This window comes from Macrotis lagotis, chromosome 1 (genome assembly GCF_037893015.1).
Source record: "Macrotis lagotis isolate mMagLag1 chromosome 1, bilby.v1.9.chrom.fasta, whole genome shotgun sequence".
In the NCBI taxonomy this organism is placed as follows: domain Eukaryota; kingdom Metazoa; phylum Chordata; class Mammalia; order Peramelemorphia; family Peramelidae; genus Macrotis; species Macrotis lagotis.
In genome coordinates, this window is record NC_133658.1 from 352,029,054 (window position 1) to 352,047,756 (window position 18,703).

Here is an 18,703-nt window from a genome sequence, read left to right on the forward strand (position 1 = left end):
CTTTTTGCCATTCTGTAGCTATAGCTTTAAAAGACCTTAGATGTAGTCAAGTTCAACCTCCTTATCTGACAGATGAAGAGATATTTATTTCATACTGATAATAGTACTAGTACTTTACAGTACCCAGCATGGCCAGAAATATGTGATAAATAAGAGATTGATCAAAATTTAGTGATACCTGGGGGCAGCTAGGTGTCACAGTGGATACCAACTCCCAGAGTCAGGAGGACTTGAATTCAAATCTGACCTCAAATACTTCATATTTACATAGCTGTGTTAGCTTGGGAAAGTCACCTAACCCAATAGTCTTATTTAAAAAAATATATAGTGATGCCCAAGACTGTTATCTCAAAAAAGAGTCTTTAAAATTCAAGAAAGAACTTAAAGGAAAATAAATTAAATTTATTTTTACTAAAAGGAGAGGTAATTGTTTTAGTAAGTCTGAGTCTACTGGGACTTTGAATATGGGCACATGAATTGAGGAGCAGAGGCATCCCAAACCTTGGAAACAGCCGGTGGGAAGACAGGGAGATGGGGAGATGGAATGCCAAGCTTAGGGAACAAACAGTCCCCCAGTTTGGCTAGAACAGAACGTATGAAGTAGAGTAATACAAAATAAATCTGGAATGATAGGTGGGATCCAAATTCTGGAGGACTGAGGAGTTTGTATTTTATCCTAGAGGTGACAGGAAGCCAACAAATGTTTGCTTTGGAATAGTGAAGGACCTGTACTATAAGAAAATGACTTTAGCAGTTATATGTAGGAAGGATTGGAGAGGGGAAGAGTGGAAACAGAAGGCCCAAGATATGGATCCATTCAACTTGGATTCAAATCCCAACTTTGCTCTCTAGGGCATGTGAGAATTTGAGTCACTTTCCCCTTTCAGTAAAATGATAGTGATAAGTAAAGGGGGTGACTGATGGTGAAGAGGGATTGTACTAGAAGCTGGATGCTCTGAAGTTCCTTCCAGACTGTAATCCTAACATTCTAATCCTTGTATGGATGGAAGTGGTATTCTGGGTAAAAACACAAAACAAAACAAACAAAAACTCAACAAAAACAAAAAGCAAAGGGTAAATACTGTCCTCTGGTGTCCAAAAGTAGCAACTATCTTTCTAGAAAGAAAATTTAAAACATTATTTTTTCTCTCCTGGTCTTGTTCCCTAGATGGTTTAGGAGATCTGGGTAATGGACTTGATGTATCACCGAGAAAATGGGATACCCCTATTGTTTCATGTGAGAGTCCAGCCACCAATGACAGCTTGGCAAAGAGCATCTCTAGGGATGTATTCCTTATCCCACCTCATCCCCTACTTTACCACCACAGGTTTGGTTATTTTGATTTAATTTAAAAATAAAAAGAATTCAAAGCATTTCTCCTTAAGGCTATTGTTTTGTTTCTCCATTTAGAATGGTAGAGCTAGAAGTAGAAATCCTTTATTTAGTTCCTTAATGATATGAAGAGGAAAACTGAGGTCAAGAAAGGTGAAATTATTGACCAAAGGTCACAGATTCAAACCTAGACCTCAGGAGCTTTCGGACACTCAGTCCTGCCTCCTTCCCACCCTTCACACCTTTTCTTCCTACCTTGTCCATCATAAATTGCATTGTAAATCATAAGCTTACCATTCTCCATCAGGTTAGGTTGCCTTAGAGAATAACTTGGACCTTCCACAAAAGCCCTAAGCACCTGGAAGTCTAGCCAGTTCTCTAGGCCAGGAGAGTTTTTCTTGACCACTATTAAGTGAAATCCTTTCTCTAAGAGAGCTGCTTCTTTAGGAAAACCATAGGAATCCAGGACAGCAAGGCATAGAACAATGGATTTGCAATCAGAAGACCTGGGCTGGAATCCCAGTTCAATTACTAGCTGGGCGTCCTTGAACAATTGATTTCACCATGGTGGGGCTCAGTTAACTTAATCAGTATGAAGGGTTTGGACTTACTATAAGAAGCCTTCAAGCTCAGACACCTGTGAACTTACGCTTTGGAAGGTCTTGGACACTTACAGAAAAGGGTTGTATGATTTAATAAACTTTGCAAAATCATACCCTCTGACCCAATAATTCCATTGTTGAGAATATTCTCTCAGAGTCTTATTTTTTAAAAATCCTATCAAGGGGCAGCTAGGTGGTGCAGTGGATAGAGCACCGGCCCTGGAGTCAGGTGTACCTGAGTTCAAATCCCAGTCTCAGACACTTAATCACCTAGCTGTGTGGCCTTGGGCAAGCCACTTAACTCCATTTGCCTTGCAAAAACCTAAAAACAAAAACAAAAAAAAAAACCCTATCAAAAAAGAATAGTGTTCAAAGATTTTCATCACAGCATTGTATGTAATTTTTTAAAAATGGAAACAACCTAAATGTCCATCAATTCAAGAATGATGGAATAAATTGTGACTCAATAATATAATGGGTTATTTTAATGTAATTAAAACTGTCAAGTGAGAGATACATAAAGAAATCTGGAAATATTTTTTGTGAAATAATGCAAAGTGAAAAAAGTTAAGGAAAATGGATGCATTATCTGAGACCATTAAATGAAACAAAAGAAGAAAAATGAGATTGAATGGGCTAAAAATAAAAATTCTAAGGAGACCATGTAGTGACTGAAAAGTTGATTCAATCTTTATGTGTTGGAATTAATTGCAATGTAAGTAGTGATGAACAATTTTATTTGGCTAAATTGATGCTCAAGGTTAAACTTTTGTAAAGCATTTAGTCTCAAACAAATAAAAAACTGAGCCTCTTTGGTCTTAACCAGGGAAGAGATGGGGTGAGGGCTGGTACTGAACTGCTCTCTGGTGGCCAGCTAGGGAAGTGTAGTATCATAGTGGTTCTAACCACCACCCTGAGATTCTGTAGATTTATAACATCTAGCTCTCTATCCAATGACCCACTTCTTGGGAGGGTTTGGGAATATCTCTGAAGGCAGGGAATGGAATAATTGATTCTTCAAAGTCCTTTATGATCTGAGGAGTTTATGAAGATAGCTCAGAGCCTTTGGGATTTTGAGACAAAGGAGGTAGATAGGTTATTAAAGGCAAGATAGGGGCACTGATCAGCAATTCCCTTAGATTTAGAAGTTAAAGGATGAGGGGCATATATAATCATGACATTACATGCACATTCTTGCCAGGAATGGAATGTGGGGAATGTCCAGTCTATACTCAGATCTCAAATCCCATCATATCTGTTTTTTAATTTATTTTTCCAATTACATGCAAACATAATTTTCAACAATCTTTTTTTTTTTTGGTAAGGTTTTGAATTTCACATTTTTGTCTCTCTCTCTCTCTCCCTTCCCCTGATGGAAAGCAATCTAATATAGGTTACACACTATCATATCTCTTTTAACACCTCCCTCAGTGGGAGCTGGGCAAACCCATATGGTTTAGACCTATTTCTCCCATATTGAGAAAATTCTAAAAAAAATTCAGACTGTTATAAAGGCAGACTTTAAAGCAACTTTAAAGCAACCTAATGAAACTTGTGGTGAGAAAAGTCCTTTTGTAATTATTTTAGCCAAAACTATGGTTCAGTGGAAAGAGCACTGGGCTCTAATGTTTATTATCTGGGCCACTTAACTTCCTTAGGTCTCAGTTTCTTTACCCATAAAAGTTTCAGGATACTCCCAAGTCCCTTCTAGTTCCAGATCCCCTATGATTTACTGGGGATTGTTACTTGACTCCCTCAGATTTCAACATAGAGGAAGATTTACCAAAAGATTTGGGGCCCAATTTGTTGACTGTACCTTTTGACTTAGTTTCCTTTTAAATGAAAATTGTGATCATCAACTTTTTGGTGGAGCTTCAGGAAAGGCTTGGTTCCTTAAGTCTCTTGGAGTTGAGGTCTTAGATACCAGGAAGAATCTGTTTCTTTTGAACTGACCAACTGTTGACAGAACAGCCCCAGCCTAATTTACAGAGGCTGATGTTCAAGACTTCCCCATGGGTCCCGTATTAGCTAATAAATGGTACTTGGAGGCCCCACCCATGACCTCAATATCAATAGCAGGTAAGCTCTTTGAAAACAAAGACTGATTAATTTGTATCCACACAGCCTTACAGATCTGTTGGAGTGTCAAAGACTTGTGATTCTATGATTTCAGCTGATTCTGTGATTTCATAGATATGGAAATTCCTTCCACCAATAAATTATAGACTTAGAAATTCTGAAATTCCAACTCTGAAATTCTGTGATTCTATGACTCTCCAGATGGAACCTCCAGGCACCTGGGGCCAGGGTCTCAATGGAGAATGGGCTAAGAGTGAGAGGATGGCCCTGGGCCTAAGACCTTGGTGCGGTGGGGAAGAGACTCCTCCAGACCTAGGGTAACAGCCCAGGCAGGTAGGCGCCTTTGCCCCCGATGCAGGAGATGTATCCATTACTGCTCTCTCCCTGGGGCCTTTAATTACAGGAGAACAGAAGGATTGAGAGCAGCTGCCCTGACAGGGTGTGCAGATTGAGCCTACTAGTCAGAGGTGGAGGCAGCTGGGAAAGGCTGGGCCCAGGTCCCCTCCCTCCTTCCTCTCCTCCGCCAGCCTCAGGTGGGAGGGACACGGGAAGTGACAGGTGAGAAGAGGAGATGAGTGGGGTGGGGCGGGGCAGGGCAGGCAAATCCAAAATGTCTAGTCTGGCCCATGGCTAGCCCGGCTCCGGAGGTCTGTAGGAACCTGAGCCAGGCAACTCAGGGAGGTGGAAGGTGAGAGGTGGGAGGTGTAATGCTCAGCCAAGTCCAGCCCCCAGGTAAGGCTCCTTGAATGGCTGACAAGCCATGACCCTGAAGAAAACCTTCAGGGAAGAGCAGAAGCAAGAGCTATCATAAGAGAAGGAGAAAGGGAGGAGGGCTGCTTTTCCTTAGGAAGAATTCCCTTGACACCTTAAGGCTTGGACTCCAAGCCTCCCAATGGTGGTATCCTGTTCTCTGGCCTGACAGCTGGAGTTTCCGGGACATCTTCCAAAGGCTGCTCCAACTGGGTTTGTTCCCTAGTGTTACAGCCTTTCCTGGGTTCCTGGAAGGATCCTGTCCTGGGTTTCCCTTTATTGATTCTTCCTTTTATGCCATGCCACTCTGACCCTCAGCTGTGTGTTTGGGGTCTGACTGGGAACCCCAAGACCAGGGACTTGGTTTCTAACTTCCCTCTTAGCTAGGGTATGGCTCAGTGTACAGAGGCTGGATGAGTAGGAATTGATCAGATGTCAGAATTAGCAGTTTTTTTAGGTTAAAAAAAATTAGAAATAGAAGATTTATGCAAGCTCTAATTTTACCTCTCTCTCCTTTTATGTGTCAGTTAACAAGCATTTGAGTATCTCTCTAGGCTGTTCTAGGCTGTGTGCTAAATGCTAGGGAGACCAAGAAAGGTAAACAATAGTCCTTGATCTTTAGGAGCTCACAGTATAATGGAAGAGAGACAATAAGTAAATAACTATGTACAAATGAGGGATGTATAATGTAAGGAAAAAGTGGAGATAATCCATCAAGAGAGAAGTTTCTTGTAAAGATTGGGATTTTAGAGGAGATTTGAAGGAAGCCTGGAGGCAAAAATGAGCAAGGAGAGAGTTCCAGGCTGGGAGTTAAGAGATGTATCTAGGGAAAAGAAGAATGAAGAAGCCAGTATTATTACATGGAAGAACAGTGGGATAGGTGGGGAGGGAAGGCAAAAAATAAAAAAGATTGGAAAGGTAGGAAGAGGTTAGTTTATAGAAGACTTTAAAAATCAAACAGATGATTTCATATTTGAAAGCTGGAGATGACAGAGGGGCCCTGCTGTTGATTGAATTGGGGAGTAATTTAGTGAAATGTACTTTAGAAAGATCAATTTAATTTTAATTTTTTTTAGGTTTTTGCAAGGCAAATGGGGTTAAGTGACTTGCCTAAGGCCACACAGCTAGGTAATTATTAAATGTCTAAAGCCATTGAACTTAGGTACTCCTGACTCCAGGGCTGGTGTTCTATCCACTGTGCCACCTAGAAAGATCAATTTAACAGTTAAGTGGGGAGAGACTTAAGACAAGAAATATAACTAGTAAACTATTGCAATAGTCTAAACATGAAGTGATGAGACCTTGGATCAGTCTGGTAGCAATGTCAGAGTTGAGGAGTAGTATAGGAGAGTCATTCTGAAGCTAGAAACAACGGGACTTTGCAATCAATTGGCCATTAAGGGGTGAGAGAGAGAATGAAAAGTTAAGACTGATAGCTAGATTGCCAGGCTGGGTGACTAGAAGGATGGTGGTTAACTATAGAGTAATAGGGAAGTTAGTAAAAAGAAAGGATTTGGAGAGAAACATAAGTTTTGAATATTTTGAATTTAAGATAGCTAAGATGTCCAGTTCAAAGTGTCCAATATACAGTCAGAATGTTGGATGGAGACGTTAGTCTGGAGGACAAGAGAAGTTAAGGATAAATAAATTAAGTCTGAGAATTATTTATTTGGACTTGAGAGTTGAAACTATGTGAGTTGATTAGATCACTATGTAAAACAGTCTTGGAGGACACCCATACCTAATAGGTATGATGTGAATGAAGATCCAGAAAAGGAAACTGAATCAGACAGGTAGGAGATAAACCAGAAGGGAATAGTCTCATAAAAACCCAGAGAGAGAATAGTATTGAGAAGAGGGTGATCAACAGTGTCAAAGACCACAGAGGTCAAAAAAAGGATAAGAACTGAGAAAAGACCATTATATTTGGTGATCATTGATAACTTTAGAGAGAGAAGTTTCAGTTGAGGAATGAGATCAAAAACCTGTCTGAAGAGTTAAGAAGTTAGAGGAAACAAAGTGTAGGTACCATTGTAGACAGACTTCTCAAGTTTAGTTACAAAAGGGAGGAGGGCTATGGAATGATATTGGGGAAAGAAGTTATTGGAGAAAACAAGTGATCAGTTTTTGGAGCTAGAGGAGATATGGGCATGTACATAGGCAATAGAGAAACACCCAGTAGACAGAAGAATTAAAGATAAATAAGAGAATGAAGATTATGGAGCAGGAAATCTGGAGAAGATGAGATGGAATGGGATCACTTGTGCATGTGGAAATGTTAGACTTGGCAAGAAGAGCTAAGCTACTTTTTTGTATGAAATAGGGGTAAAAAAGGAGACAGACAATGTGAGATGAAGAGGAGGGAGAAGAGGAAGCTCCCTGGTGATCACTATTATCTGTCAAACCTGCTCAACTTGTGTCATAGGGACATAGCATAATAGATTTAGAATTGGAAGGAACCAGCCATGTACTCCAAAGCTCCTCTTTTACAGATGAGGATATCGAGATTTAGGGAGATTAGGTGACTTGTACCAAATCATAGCTAACATCAGAGTCAGGCTTCAAGTCCACAGTGTGAGACAATGTTAGAAGCAGAGGGGAACAGCTATTCCAAATCATGCATTTGACAGATATAGGTTTGGTATGAGAGAACTTCCTAGGAATTGGAGCTATCCAAAAGTAGACCCTGTTACTAAATACAGTAGTAGGTTTCCAGTTACTGGAAGGTGTTCAGGTCCATTTTATTTGAGAAAATGGGAAAGGGAAAGAGGGGAAATGACTCAACCCAAGGTCACAAGTATCAGAGGTAGGATCTTAATATTTGTCTTCTGACTCAAAGGACCAACATCTTTTCTACTGTACTAGGTTGCCTCCCTAATATTATACAGGGAATTTTTGTTCAGATCTACACTAGACAAGATAACCTCTTGGATGGAGGTCCCTTCCAACTCTGAGGTCCCATAATTCTTAAGTTTTCAATGACTGTGCTGGTTTAAGTTCATGAGAATAAAGATGGCCTCTAGTGGGGCTAGTGGATTTGTCATCAAGATAAGGTAGACTGGGGAATCATTTTCACAGAAAGGATAGTAGAAACTGAAATAATAATAAAAACCTAACCGACATGGCAGAAGCAGTATGATGTATTAGAGAACTGATTTGGGAGTTAGAAAGACTGGGATCATTTCCTATTTTTGAGCCACACTTGTGTGACTGAAAAAGTCACTTAACTTCAGTCTGCCCTGGTTTCCTCATCTTTATAATGGGCATTATAGTACATTCCTGACAGAGTTGCTGTGAATTTCAAATGTGACAGCATATCAAAAGTGTTTTGCAAACCTTAAAGCATGATATAAATGTTAGTTATTATTATTATTTTATTAAATGACTTGCCCTTGGTCACACAATTAGTAAAGGATCAGATGAGGGATCTTTGTTTTGTTTTTGAGACGAGGTCTCCCTATCTCATCTAAGCTGGAAATGTAGTGTCCATTCATGAACAATATACAGGGGTGAACTGGGTCATAAAACCTGATTGTTAAATTTTCATTTACATTTCAGAAGTGGATAAATGATAAAAATCAGAACTTTATTGTATTGTTGATTGTTTAAAAGTAAAAGTAAAAAGTGATAGAGAAAATGTTAATAAATAACATTAAACTTAAAAGTATATGTGTATATATATATTTGTGTATATATACACACATACATATCTATCTATCTATCTATCTATATATATATATATGTATGTATGTATGTTTATATTTGGAGATCTAGTTGTTAAACATTGACCAGCCATTCCCTGGCCTTTTCCTAATGATTGATCAGCATAGAAGATTTGCCTAGCTCTATTTTTCCAACCTAGACTTACTTACCCCTCCCCCCTTTGGCAACAACGCCCTCAAACCTCAATGGTAGCTGGTCACATCATCAGTTTTGGTCCCCTTAAAATTCAGGACTCTCAAACTCAAGCAATCTATCTGCCTTAGCCAGCAACAACAAGAGCAGGGAGTGTGGGTGTGTGCCACTATACCCAGCCAGAGGCAAGATTAAAATACAACTCTTGTTTGTCTCCAGTCTCCAAATCTAACACTATTTCCACTACTCACCTCTGTTTCACCCCAGGGAAATTTCTAATATAGAGAGAAGAACAAAATTTGAAGTTCAAATACTAGAGAAAGGATGGCTAGGGGGAGGAAGAAGAGTCAAGAGAAGTAACTGTTGGAAAAGTAAAAGCAAGAGATTCAAGATTGTGTAGAATTATGATCATATGAAATCCATAGAACATTTCACACACACACACACACACACACACACATATATATATATTATATATGAAATGAAAAATATGAAATGAAATCCATAGAATTTCAGAGCTGGAGCAAATGGATCTCTGAGATCTTACAGTTCAAGAATCCCAGAATCTCAGAATTAGGAGTCTCAAAGAGCATCCACTTCAAACAATGGTTAATTGTTTGATCCTGTCTGACTCTTCATGACTCTAGATCATAGTAGACCAATTCTGGTCAAGAAGTTTTCTTGGCAAAAATTGATGATTCACTATTTCCTTCTCTAGTGGATTAAGGTAGAGATTAAGTGACTTGCCCAAGAACACACAATTAGCAAGTATCTGAAGCTGTCACATTTGAACTCAGGTCTTCTTAATTTCAGGTCCAGCACACTATTCACTGAACCAACTAGATGCTTCAGTCTAAATCATGCTCAAACTCCAATCCCCTCTACATCCCTGATAAAAATGATGATCCATTTAACCTGATTGCCTCAAAAAAAAAAACCCAAATCAAAATAAAAGCTGGAGTGAGGAGGATCTGAGTTGAAATTTAGTCTCAGATTGTTACTAGCTATATGATCCTGAGTAAGTAATTTAACCCTGACCCCCCCCCCCAAAGTGATGTTCTAACTTCTATTTAAAGACCTTCAGTGATAAGAAACTCATTACTTTTTGAGGCTGCTCTTTGTACTTTTGAACAACCTCGATTACTAGGTAGCTTTTCTTTATAGTGATCTGATTATCTTCTGCAACTTTCACTGATTTTTCCTATTTCTGCCTTCTGGCACCAAGAAGAATGAGTCTGATCCTTCTTCCACAATAACTAGGTATTGGCTGGGTGGCATGATGGAAAGAACATTGAATATCAGGGAGATCTGAGATCAAATCCTGCCTCAGAAATGTATCTGGGTGACCCCATGTGATCTCAACCTTGGTTTCCTCATATATAAAATTATAATAATAATCATACCTACCTCATGACTTTTGTGAAGATTAAATGAGATATGGAAAGTGCTTCATAGAATATCAGTTGCTGTATAAGTGCTAGTTACTTCACAGAACCTTTTAAATATTTGAAACAGTCATAAACTTCACTAGTTCCTTCAATCTATTCTCCTATGGCATGGTTTACAGTCCTCCTGTCTGTGTCACTGGTGAGGGTCCTATCTCCCCTTTTTAGGGGGGAAGATGGAGCTTCTTTGGCCCAGAGAATGCCTGGGTTGACCTCTTCCAAGATGATCACCTTGTTGAGGACCCCCTTCCCCAGGCCCACCCCCAAATAAAAGGAAAGAACTAAAAATCTTGAGGAAGAATTAAAGGGTCAGTGTTTAAACCTTCTTGGCAAAGGAGATGCTTACTAGTTTGGCTTAAATCAGCTTTGTCATTAACAGTATTTTGTCTCCATGGTCAGGGACTTAAATTTCTCTTCTTCAGGCTGGGCTAATGTGAAGCTGGCTTTCTTCCCCAAATGGTACTAAGAAAACACCCAAGTGCTTATTAAAATAATAACAGTGACCAGGCTTAGATTAGAGACTCAGACTATAAAAACAAAACTTGTATATCCTGTCCGATGCCCAATTGGCCTCTGGAAGCTGGAATTGTTCCTATATTTCATACCCAAGGCTGGAAGGGGAGGGATTCTCTCCCTCCTTCCCTCAAAAAAAACCCCAAGCAAACTTGGAGCAGCATGAAGTTCAGGCTTTCCATAAACAAACCTCAGGTAACTTAAGCTTGGTTGCCAGTTTGCTGTGCTCATCTACTCTTGGGTTTGGGTCCTGGAGGTGACTTTGGGAGGGGGAGCTGTAGGGGAGAGGGCTGAAGCTCTGTATGCCTTTATTGTTCTGTGATTGCATTTGTTTAAAATTTCCTTTACCTGTTACTATTCTTGGTGATTGGTGTAACTGGTGATTTCAGGGGTTTATAGGAGAGAAACAGACAGAGGCAGAAAGTGAGTGAGTTTAGGCCCCTCCAAGGTATTTATATGCATGTAAATCAGCAATTGAGGTATCTGGCCTAAAGCCAGGGTCTGAAGTTGAAAGGGCAGTGAGTCAAGGTGATCCATGTCCTCAAACTGCTTCAAAATGGCACCTTAGAAGAATGATGGAATCCGAGAAGAGACATGAGCAATTGGGGGGTGAGGAGCAGACAGGTCATTCATTCCTTGCAAGGTTTACTCCTAAGTTTAGTCTGTGGTCTCTTTTTTTCTTTCCTTGGTCCTTTCTTCAAAAACCCAACCAGTCCACACTGGCAGAGAGACTTGGCCAACTGTGTGTTTTCTCAGTCTTAGTCACAAGCAAAGAGGGTGAGGTCCAGAGACGGAGACAAAGGGGTTTGAAATGCTGGAAGTCTGAGGCAGGAGGAGCTGTGCGGGGCTCACATTTAGCGCAGCCCTGATATGTTTGGAAGGCCTCAGGTGTGGGGTTCAGTGTCTGAATGCCTAGGCTTGGACGGCGTGCTGGATATGGTGAGAAGAACATCAGATATGGAGGAGTCCATAAGGATTCCAATCCAGTTTCTGACACTTATTTGTATTCTCTGATTCCCAGAGAGTTTTGTAAACCTTAAAGAGCTAAGGAAGCGAGATCTTTTTGGAAATGTGGTCTACTCTGAGGGGCCCAGGGGTGAGGCTTGGGGTTGGAGGAGCAGGCCCGTTACAGATGTTGTGGCGCCGCTCTCTCATTTTATAGATGAAGAAATGGGACCCTCGGAGGGGAAGTGATTTACACAAAAAGGACAGAGCTAGGATATGAGCCCAAGCGGGGATCAGGATATTGTGGGAATGTGGCATTCAGGTTACTGGTCCAGGGTCCAGAGCCCTGTGAGAGGCTTGGGCACAGAGCTGAAGGGAGGGGCGTGGCCTCTGTGTGGGCGTGGCCCCAGGGAGGGCGTGGCCTCGGTGTGGGCGTGGCCTCGGTGTGGGCGCGGCCTCGGTGTGGGCGCGGCCTCGGTGTGGGCGCGGCCTCGGTGTGGGCGCGGCCTCGGTGTGGGCGCGGCCTCGGGCTCCGGCCCTGGGCGGGTGCAGCGCCTCCCGCAGCCTGTAGGGGGCTCCCTGCGCTCTGGGATTCCGTGAAGGCCGCCGGGGAGAGGTGAGACCCCGCTATCCCAGCGGGTGGCCCCCGACCAGGCCCAGCTGCAGGGCCCCCAGACTCTCGGGCTGGCCCCCGGGCAGAGTGGGTCGGGCCCCGCGCCCCCTGACTCGGACACGCCCGCCCTGTTGGCGCCAACACCCAGGGGTCTCTAGTCCCTCTAGGCCTCGGCTTCCGGGAGCTGCATCCGGGCCCTCGGGGCCCGGGGCGGGGGGAGGGGCTTGGCCCTAGGCTGAGACAGCACCTTTGTGCTGCCCTGACTGACCCCGGGAGGTCAAAGGTCCAGGGTCATCCTTCCTGTTTTTAAAATGGGGGCGAGACAAAAGGTGCTCTTGTAGCGCAAGGCGAAGGGCAGGAAGGGCGGCCTTGCCTTTATTTTTGAAGACTCTGGGCACTGCCTGGTCACCTCTCACACTCAGGTCCTTGGGTCAGTCCCTTCTGCAGCCCAAGGCCAGGAAGAACTGGCCCCAGAAGTTTCCAGAATTTAGGGACGGCCCTGGGAGGGCAAGGCCTACCCGTTTGTCTCAAACGTAGTGATGTCATTTTGATCTTCTTTGATGACAAAGGACAAGAACCAATGAACCTACCCCTGAATATATGATTCATGTGATCTCCGGGGTCATCAGATTGGGAGAGGATATAGTTTGACCCAATCATGTTATAGAGAAGGAAACTGAGGTCACACAGGCCAAGATTAGATTTTTTTGATCTAGGCCTAGGAGGGATATGGAGTCTCACCTTGTTATTTTACCGATTTTGCCATACAGGGCAGGGGAATAGGGGGAAGGGGAGGAGAGGATAGATGGAATTATTATTAAAGGCTTAGGGAGATATGGATTGGTCATTTGGGGGTTTGAAGGTCTGGGGCTCTGTTTGGTTGATATACTTGCATATATATTCAGTGTTCAAGGATCAAACTTAGAAACCGTGTTCTAAAGTTTAAAGAAAAGCTAGTAGAGGGGCTGGGATAGCTTCAACTGGTCTCCCATGGCCCGTCATATCTGCCTGTCCTCTCCTGTTATCTACTCTCATAGGCAAGCCAGCTGGACGCAGCAACCTCCCTTGGGATTCCCGTCTGGCCCAGTGACCTTGACTTTCATGTATGTGTGTGTGTGTCTTTCTGTCTATCCATCAGTTTGTCAAGGGAATTTATAGACACTATACCTTCCAGAACTGAGCCCTGCTTCCAGTGGAGGTTGAGGCTGGGGGCTGTTCCTAAGAGCAGAGAGCTGGGGAGTCAACCTTTTGGGATCTGATGTAACTGCAACCTGTCCCCAGCCTTGTTTCTGCATCTGAAGCCAGGAGGGTAGACTGGCCTTCCTCTCCCTTAGGACAGGATGAAGGAGAGTATTGGGGTGGGGGGTGAAGGGGAAAGAAGATTTGACTTGTGGGATAGGTGAGGAAGGTACCAAGGCACAAAGATGGCCTCCACAGTCTTTCTGTCTTTGGGGATGGTGTGGCCTGATCTTTAGAGGCAGAATGATGATGCGTTGGCTTTCCAGAACTCCTTTGCCACTTACTGCTTTGAACTTGGGGGAGATTCTGAGGTACTCTGCCTTTGAAGATAGAGGATAATGGACTCCTTGTCACTGATGGTCAGAAGAGATGTGGTGACACATAGGAAGGTTGCAGAAGGAATTCCTGCTCCGGAGGACTGTTGTTATTCTGAGTTTCCATGGGGTAACTTACCAAGCCTGTCAAGGAGCCCCCTAAAAAGAAGGGGGGTAGAGGGACTTTTGAGATATTGAAGGGATTGTGGATGCAGGATTATTGCTTCTCCCCCTTTCAGAGACCAGACAGGATTTTGGGAAAGACACCCTGGGGCCTGGAGAGTGGGCTCCTATGATGAAGAAGGAACATGAAACTCTGATTTCCCTTCCAGCTGATTTTTCATGTTGTTCTGATCCTGCCCTTTCCCCAGTTTCATCTGTGACTCTCAGAATCCTTGACCTTGGAGTCATCTTCTTCACATATGATACCCCAGAGACCCTGCTGAAGCAATGGTGTCGCAGAATTCTGTGACAAAAATACTTTGCTTCTTATCAATGAATGTGTTTCAGCAATGCTTATAAGATCCTAGAGGTGCTCTCTATGTGGCAACTTACAATGGGTAATGTTGACCTTATCTAGAAAGGATAACTTACTCTGGTACTCTATAAAGGAAGCTCTGTGACTGGGCTGTATGGTAAATCTTCTGCTATTGGCCTTCTGCTGACCCTTCCTGACATGGGTCTTGTTGACAGTGCCAGACCATGAACTATGTGGGCCAGCTGGCGGAGTCGGTGTTGGTGACAGTGAAAGAACTGTACCAGGGCCTGAACCCTGCCACACTATCAGGTGGTATTGATGTGCTAGTGGTGAAACAACCGGATGGCTCTTTCCTCTGCTCCCCCTTCCATGTTCGTTTCGGCAAGTTGGGTGTCCTGCGATCCCACGAGCAGGTGGTAAGTTGCGGGGTCTTTGGGATGGTGGATTTCTCCTTACCATCAATCATTTTAGCTCAAAGTCTAGGAAAATTTAACCCCCTTGGGAATTTGTACCTCTGTTTCTCTAAGCTCCCACTGGGTAATGGCACCATTGCCCTCCTTGGGGCAGGGAACAGTGATAATGGGGTCTTGGATTCAGAGAATCTGGGCTTGAATCCTAGCTCCATTCTTTCTATCTCTGTGTCATTTAACCTCTCTAAGACTCAGTTTCCTCCTCCTTAAAATGAAGAGATTGAACCAATAATATGGACAGTAATGCAAAGGAGAAAACAAAGGTGAAATTGCCTTAGAAAATGGCCTACTCCTCCCTACCCAGGTTGACATTGAAATTAATGGGGAGCCAGTGGACCTGCAAATGAAACTGGGAGACAATGGAGAAGCCTTCTTTGTTAAACCACTAGACTCTAGTGAGGTGAGTGTACTACCCTAATCTAGTTCTTCTTCCTTCCTTCCTACAATTGCCAGAGATTTTCTAGATAACCTTTCCTTTCTTCTCAGCTCCTAAAGTGTTAAGGTGGGGCCTCTTTACTTTGCTAGTCCAGTCTATGGATCTGCACTTCTATGAGAGCTTTAGAGGGTCCCTGGGGGTGAGGCTCTGATGATATTCATACTATATAGCTCTTGGGCAACTTGCTATTCTAGGTGGGAGGAACCTTGAGACCTGAATTTAAACTGTATCTGATATTAACTGTATGATCCTGGACATGTCATTCAATATCTTTGTACCTCTGTTTCTCTAAGGGTTCTTATGCAGTTCAAACAAGATAATAGATGCAAAGGGTTCAGCAAGCATTAAAGTGTTCTGTAAATTCCCATGATTATTCAATCCCTTATTGAACACTTAATCTGTGGCTGGAACATAATAAAATAATAATAATAATAATAATATGAAAAATAATAATCATTATTATAATTTATATTTTTCAAAGCTTTTCTCATAACAACCCTGTGAGGTAGTACAGATTTCTATATACCACATTGTGTATGAGAAAAATGCATCTCAGAGAAGGGGAGTGACTTCAATCAAACCATCAATCTGCAAATGTTGACTAATCATTCGCTATGTGTTGGACTCTGAGCTAAGATCTGGGGAATACAAAAAAAAGACAAAAATGTAGTACCTGCTCAAGGAACTTATATTGTATTGGGGGGGGGGGCAAGAAACAACATAAAAATAACTAGGTAACTATAAGATAGAAAGCATTTGGAAAGTAGGAGGGAAGACACAAGCAGTTGGGAGAGAAGGCTGTGTGTGTAAATAGATTAGGAAATGCCTCATGAAGAAACTAAGATTTGAAGGAAGTCAAAAAAGTTCAGATGAGGAAAGAAAGCATTCCAGACTTGAGGGATGCCTTGACCAAATGGAAGTTTGGGTGGACTAGAGGGAAGTGGAGGGGAAGTGGACTGGGAAAGGCAAGAAGGGGCCAGATGGTGAAAGTGTTTGGTCCCATAGCTGGAGGAGCCAAGAGTAGAATTCAAATCTCTTTAATACAGTAGTACTACTAGTACCTTTTCTACTGCAGGTCTTTGCCTGAATAGTGTCTTAAATCATTCTAATAGACCAGAGAGAGAGCAGGCAGCTGGGGAAGGGCCTCTAAGTTCTCACTGGCTTTGCTTTGAACCTACTCTTCTCCCCTAGGAGGAGGTCTCCGACAGCCTTCGTACCTCACCTATCCCTTTGGACAACTTGAATGAGATCCTGAACGACCCTCTACTGGACCTCTTTGAGGATGGCAGCAGACATAACTCAGGGATAAGCACCATCTTCCAGGAGAAGAAGAAGCGCCGTCGGAAGAAGGTCAAGAAGAAGAGTAAGATGGTAACAGCACTGTCACCAAATACGAGTTCTGAGGATCTACACGAAATACATAATGTGATGTTACAGAAAAAGTGTTCAGAAATCTCAAGCTCTCTCTCGTAAGTGAGAAGGTCCTCCTTGGTGGGGGGGGGGGGAAGAGGGGCAGTCCAGGAGGGAGGGGGTAAAATATCAATCTCTATGCTCCAGCCCATAGTCATAAAACTTGGTTGGGCTGAGAACTTCTATTTGAGGTCCACTGACCAAGGGTAACTGTTGGCTGAAACCTTTCTTGTCCAAGTATGAAGGTCAATTAATATTATCAGCAGGTTTAATATAGCTATGTGATAATATAGTACCAGAATTGCAGTCAGGAAGGCTCATCTTTTTGAGTTCTAATGTGACCTCAGGTTCTTACTAGCTTTGTATCTTTGGTAAGTCCCTGTTTGCCTCAATTTCCTCATCTGTAAAATGAGCTGGAGAAGAGAAAGGCAAACCCTTTTATTATCTCTGCCAAGAAAACCCAAACAGGGTCATGAAGACTTAGATGTAACTTTACAACAACAATAGTGCACCCAGGTCATTGATTGGCTTTGTAGAAGAGATACAGAAGTAAACTATGGATTTCCCGTGATGTGATTGAGAAAGGGATGGAGGATCATTTGCCTGGAGAAATCAAACACAGATGGAGAACACATCAGAGACTCATTTAAAGAAATATACATATGGTGTAGAAAAAGTATAGAAATATTAAAGGAAAATCAAGATGAAGTGAAATTAATTGAGGAAAATATTGTGGTGGAGGTTTATTTTATGCAGAATCCTGAAGTGAGAAGCTATTGGTGATCAGTCCCTAAATGACATTTTCTTGAGTCTGAGAGCAAAGACAGAAGTTCCTCACTAGCTACTATATGACCTTCCTTCTCTTCCCAGATGCAATATACTTTTTCTGGACTCCAAACTCAGGATTCACAGGATTCTATTTCTAACTATTCTAAACTATGAAGTACCTAAGAAATCAATTAAATCAAATCCCTACCTTTTATAAATGAAGAAACTGAGAATACATAGACATTTCCAATAAGTGAAGTCACCTAGGCAGTCAGTAGCAGAACTGTCCCAAAAACCATATCTTCTGAATACTGAATCCCCCAAATACTGAACTCCCCAAAATTCCAGGGAGGTTGTGTCTTATGCCAATGCCCTAGAAGCCCCATGATCAATCAGTCAGCAAATATTTGTTAAGTACCTCCTAGGAGACAGGTAGATCTACTGGGAATACAAGATAAAAAATGAAACAATCCTAGTTCGTAAGGAATTTACAATCCATTGTCACAGGGGTGACAATAATTATATATAATTATCCAGCATAAATATAAAGAGAATAAATGTAAATATGTATAAAATAGTTAAATATATAGAAATAGGAATGAGTGTAGAAGACCTGAGCTTACATCCTAACTTGGACAGTTACTAGCTATGTGGCCCTGGTAAGTCACTTAATTTTTGCTTGTTAGTTTCCTCTTTTTTGAAATGGGAATAATGTTAGTACCTCCTTTGTTAAGTTTATGAAGAGCAAATGAAATATTACATATGTAAAGTACTTTGCAAACCTTAAAGCATTATATACATGCTAGGTATTGTTATCACAGTTATTTTGCAGGATAGTTTGGAAAGAAACCAGCAGTTGGGGAAGATCAAGAAGGGCCTCATGCTTTGTTTTCTCTCTTAGTTATTGAAAAGGAAAATATTTTTATTTCATGATTGTCAAAGAACCTAAGGTTATTTCTGCTTTGGAAATCTGAATTTCCTCTTGAATCACCAGGTATTTAAGGTAGACCCATCTATCCTGGGCCCTGCTCTCTTTGGGGCCTGTGGAGGTGTAGGACCAATAAGGCAGTGGGTCCATAGTCTACATGCTACTGGCCCCCTTTTGAGTTTCAGGAGTCTTTGGATCTACAAGAACCATAGGTCATATCTCTCTCTCCTTTATGCCTTTATCTTCCTGGAGACCCAGGCACTGGTCTCCCTTACTCCCTGGATGATAAGGCCAAGGGTGGTGGGAGTATGGACTTGCCTCCCTTCTCTCTACTGTGTGGTGATTTTATTTCCCTGTCTTTCTAGTTTATATAATGAGGATTATATGTCTGCATGTTCCCAAGACTCAAATTTAGATGTGGAATGCAAAAATCAGGAGAGGTAAGAGTCTATTTCAATGTGTAAGTTGGTGGTCAGTGGAGACTGTTCCCAGTGGCTATAGGAAGGAAGGAGGTGGAGTTAAGAT

General features: G+C 42.1%; 1 protein-coding gene across 7 annotated transcripts in view; it reads left to right on the forward strand.

Annotated features, from left to right (window-relative positions):
* The first annotated feature begins 4,242 nt into the window (after positions 1-4,242).
* The window catches only part of LPIN3 (lipin 3), a 39,479-nt gene continuing 25,018 nt past the window's right edge, over positions 4,243-18,703 (forward strand). For 2 of the 7 annotated variants that reach the window (XM_074211967.1, XM_074211972.1), the window contains exons 1-6: positions 12,006-12,138; positions 13,173-13,238; positions 14,382-14,582; positions 14,941-15,036; positions 16,264-16,541; positions 18,544-18,618. In XM_074211967.1, coding sequence (XP_074068068.1) covers positions 14,391-14,582; positions 14,941-15,036; positions 16,264-16,541; positions 18,544-18,618 — 641 coding nt within the window. In that variant the 5' untranslated portion in view covers positions 12,006-12,138; positions 13,173-13,238; positions 14,382-14,390. Of the gene's footprint in view, positions 4,348-4,632; positions 4,747-12,005; positions 12,139-13,172; positions 13,239-14,381; positions 14,583-14,940; positions 15,037-16,263; positions 16,542-18,543; positions 18,619-18,703 lie in introns of those variants that run through there. The other 5 variants (XM_074211968.1, XM_074211969.1, XM_074211970.1 and 2 more) reach the window with 5 other exon arrangements.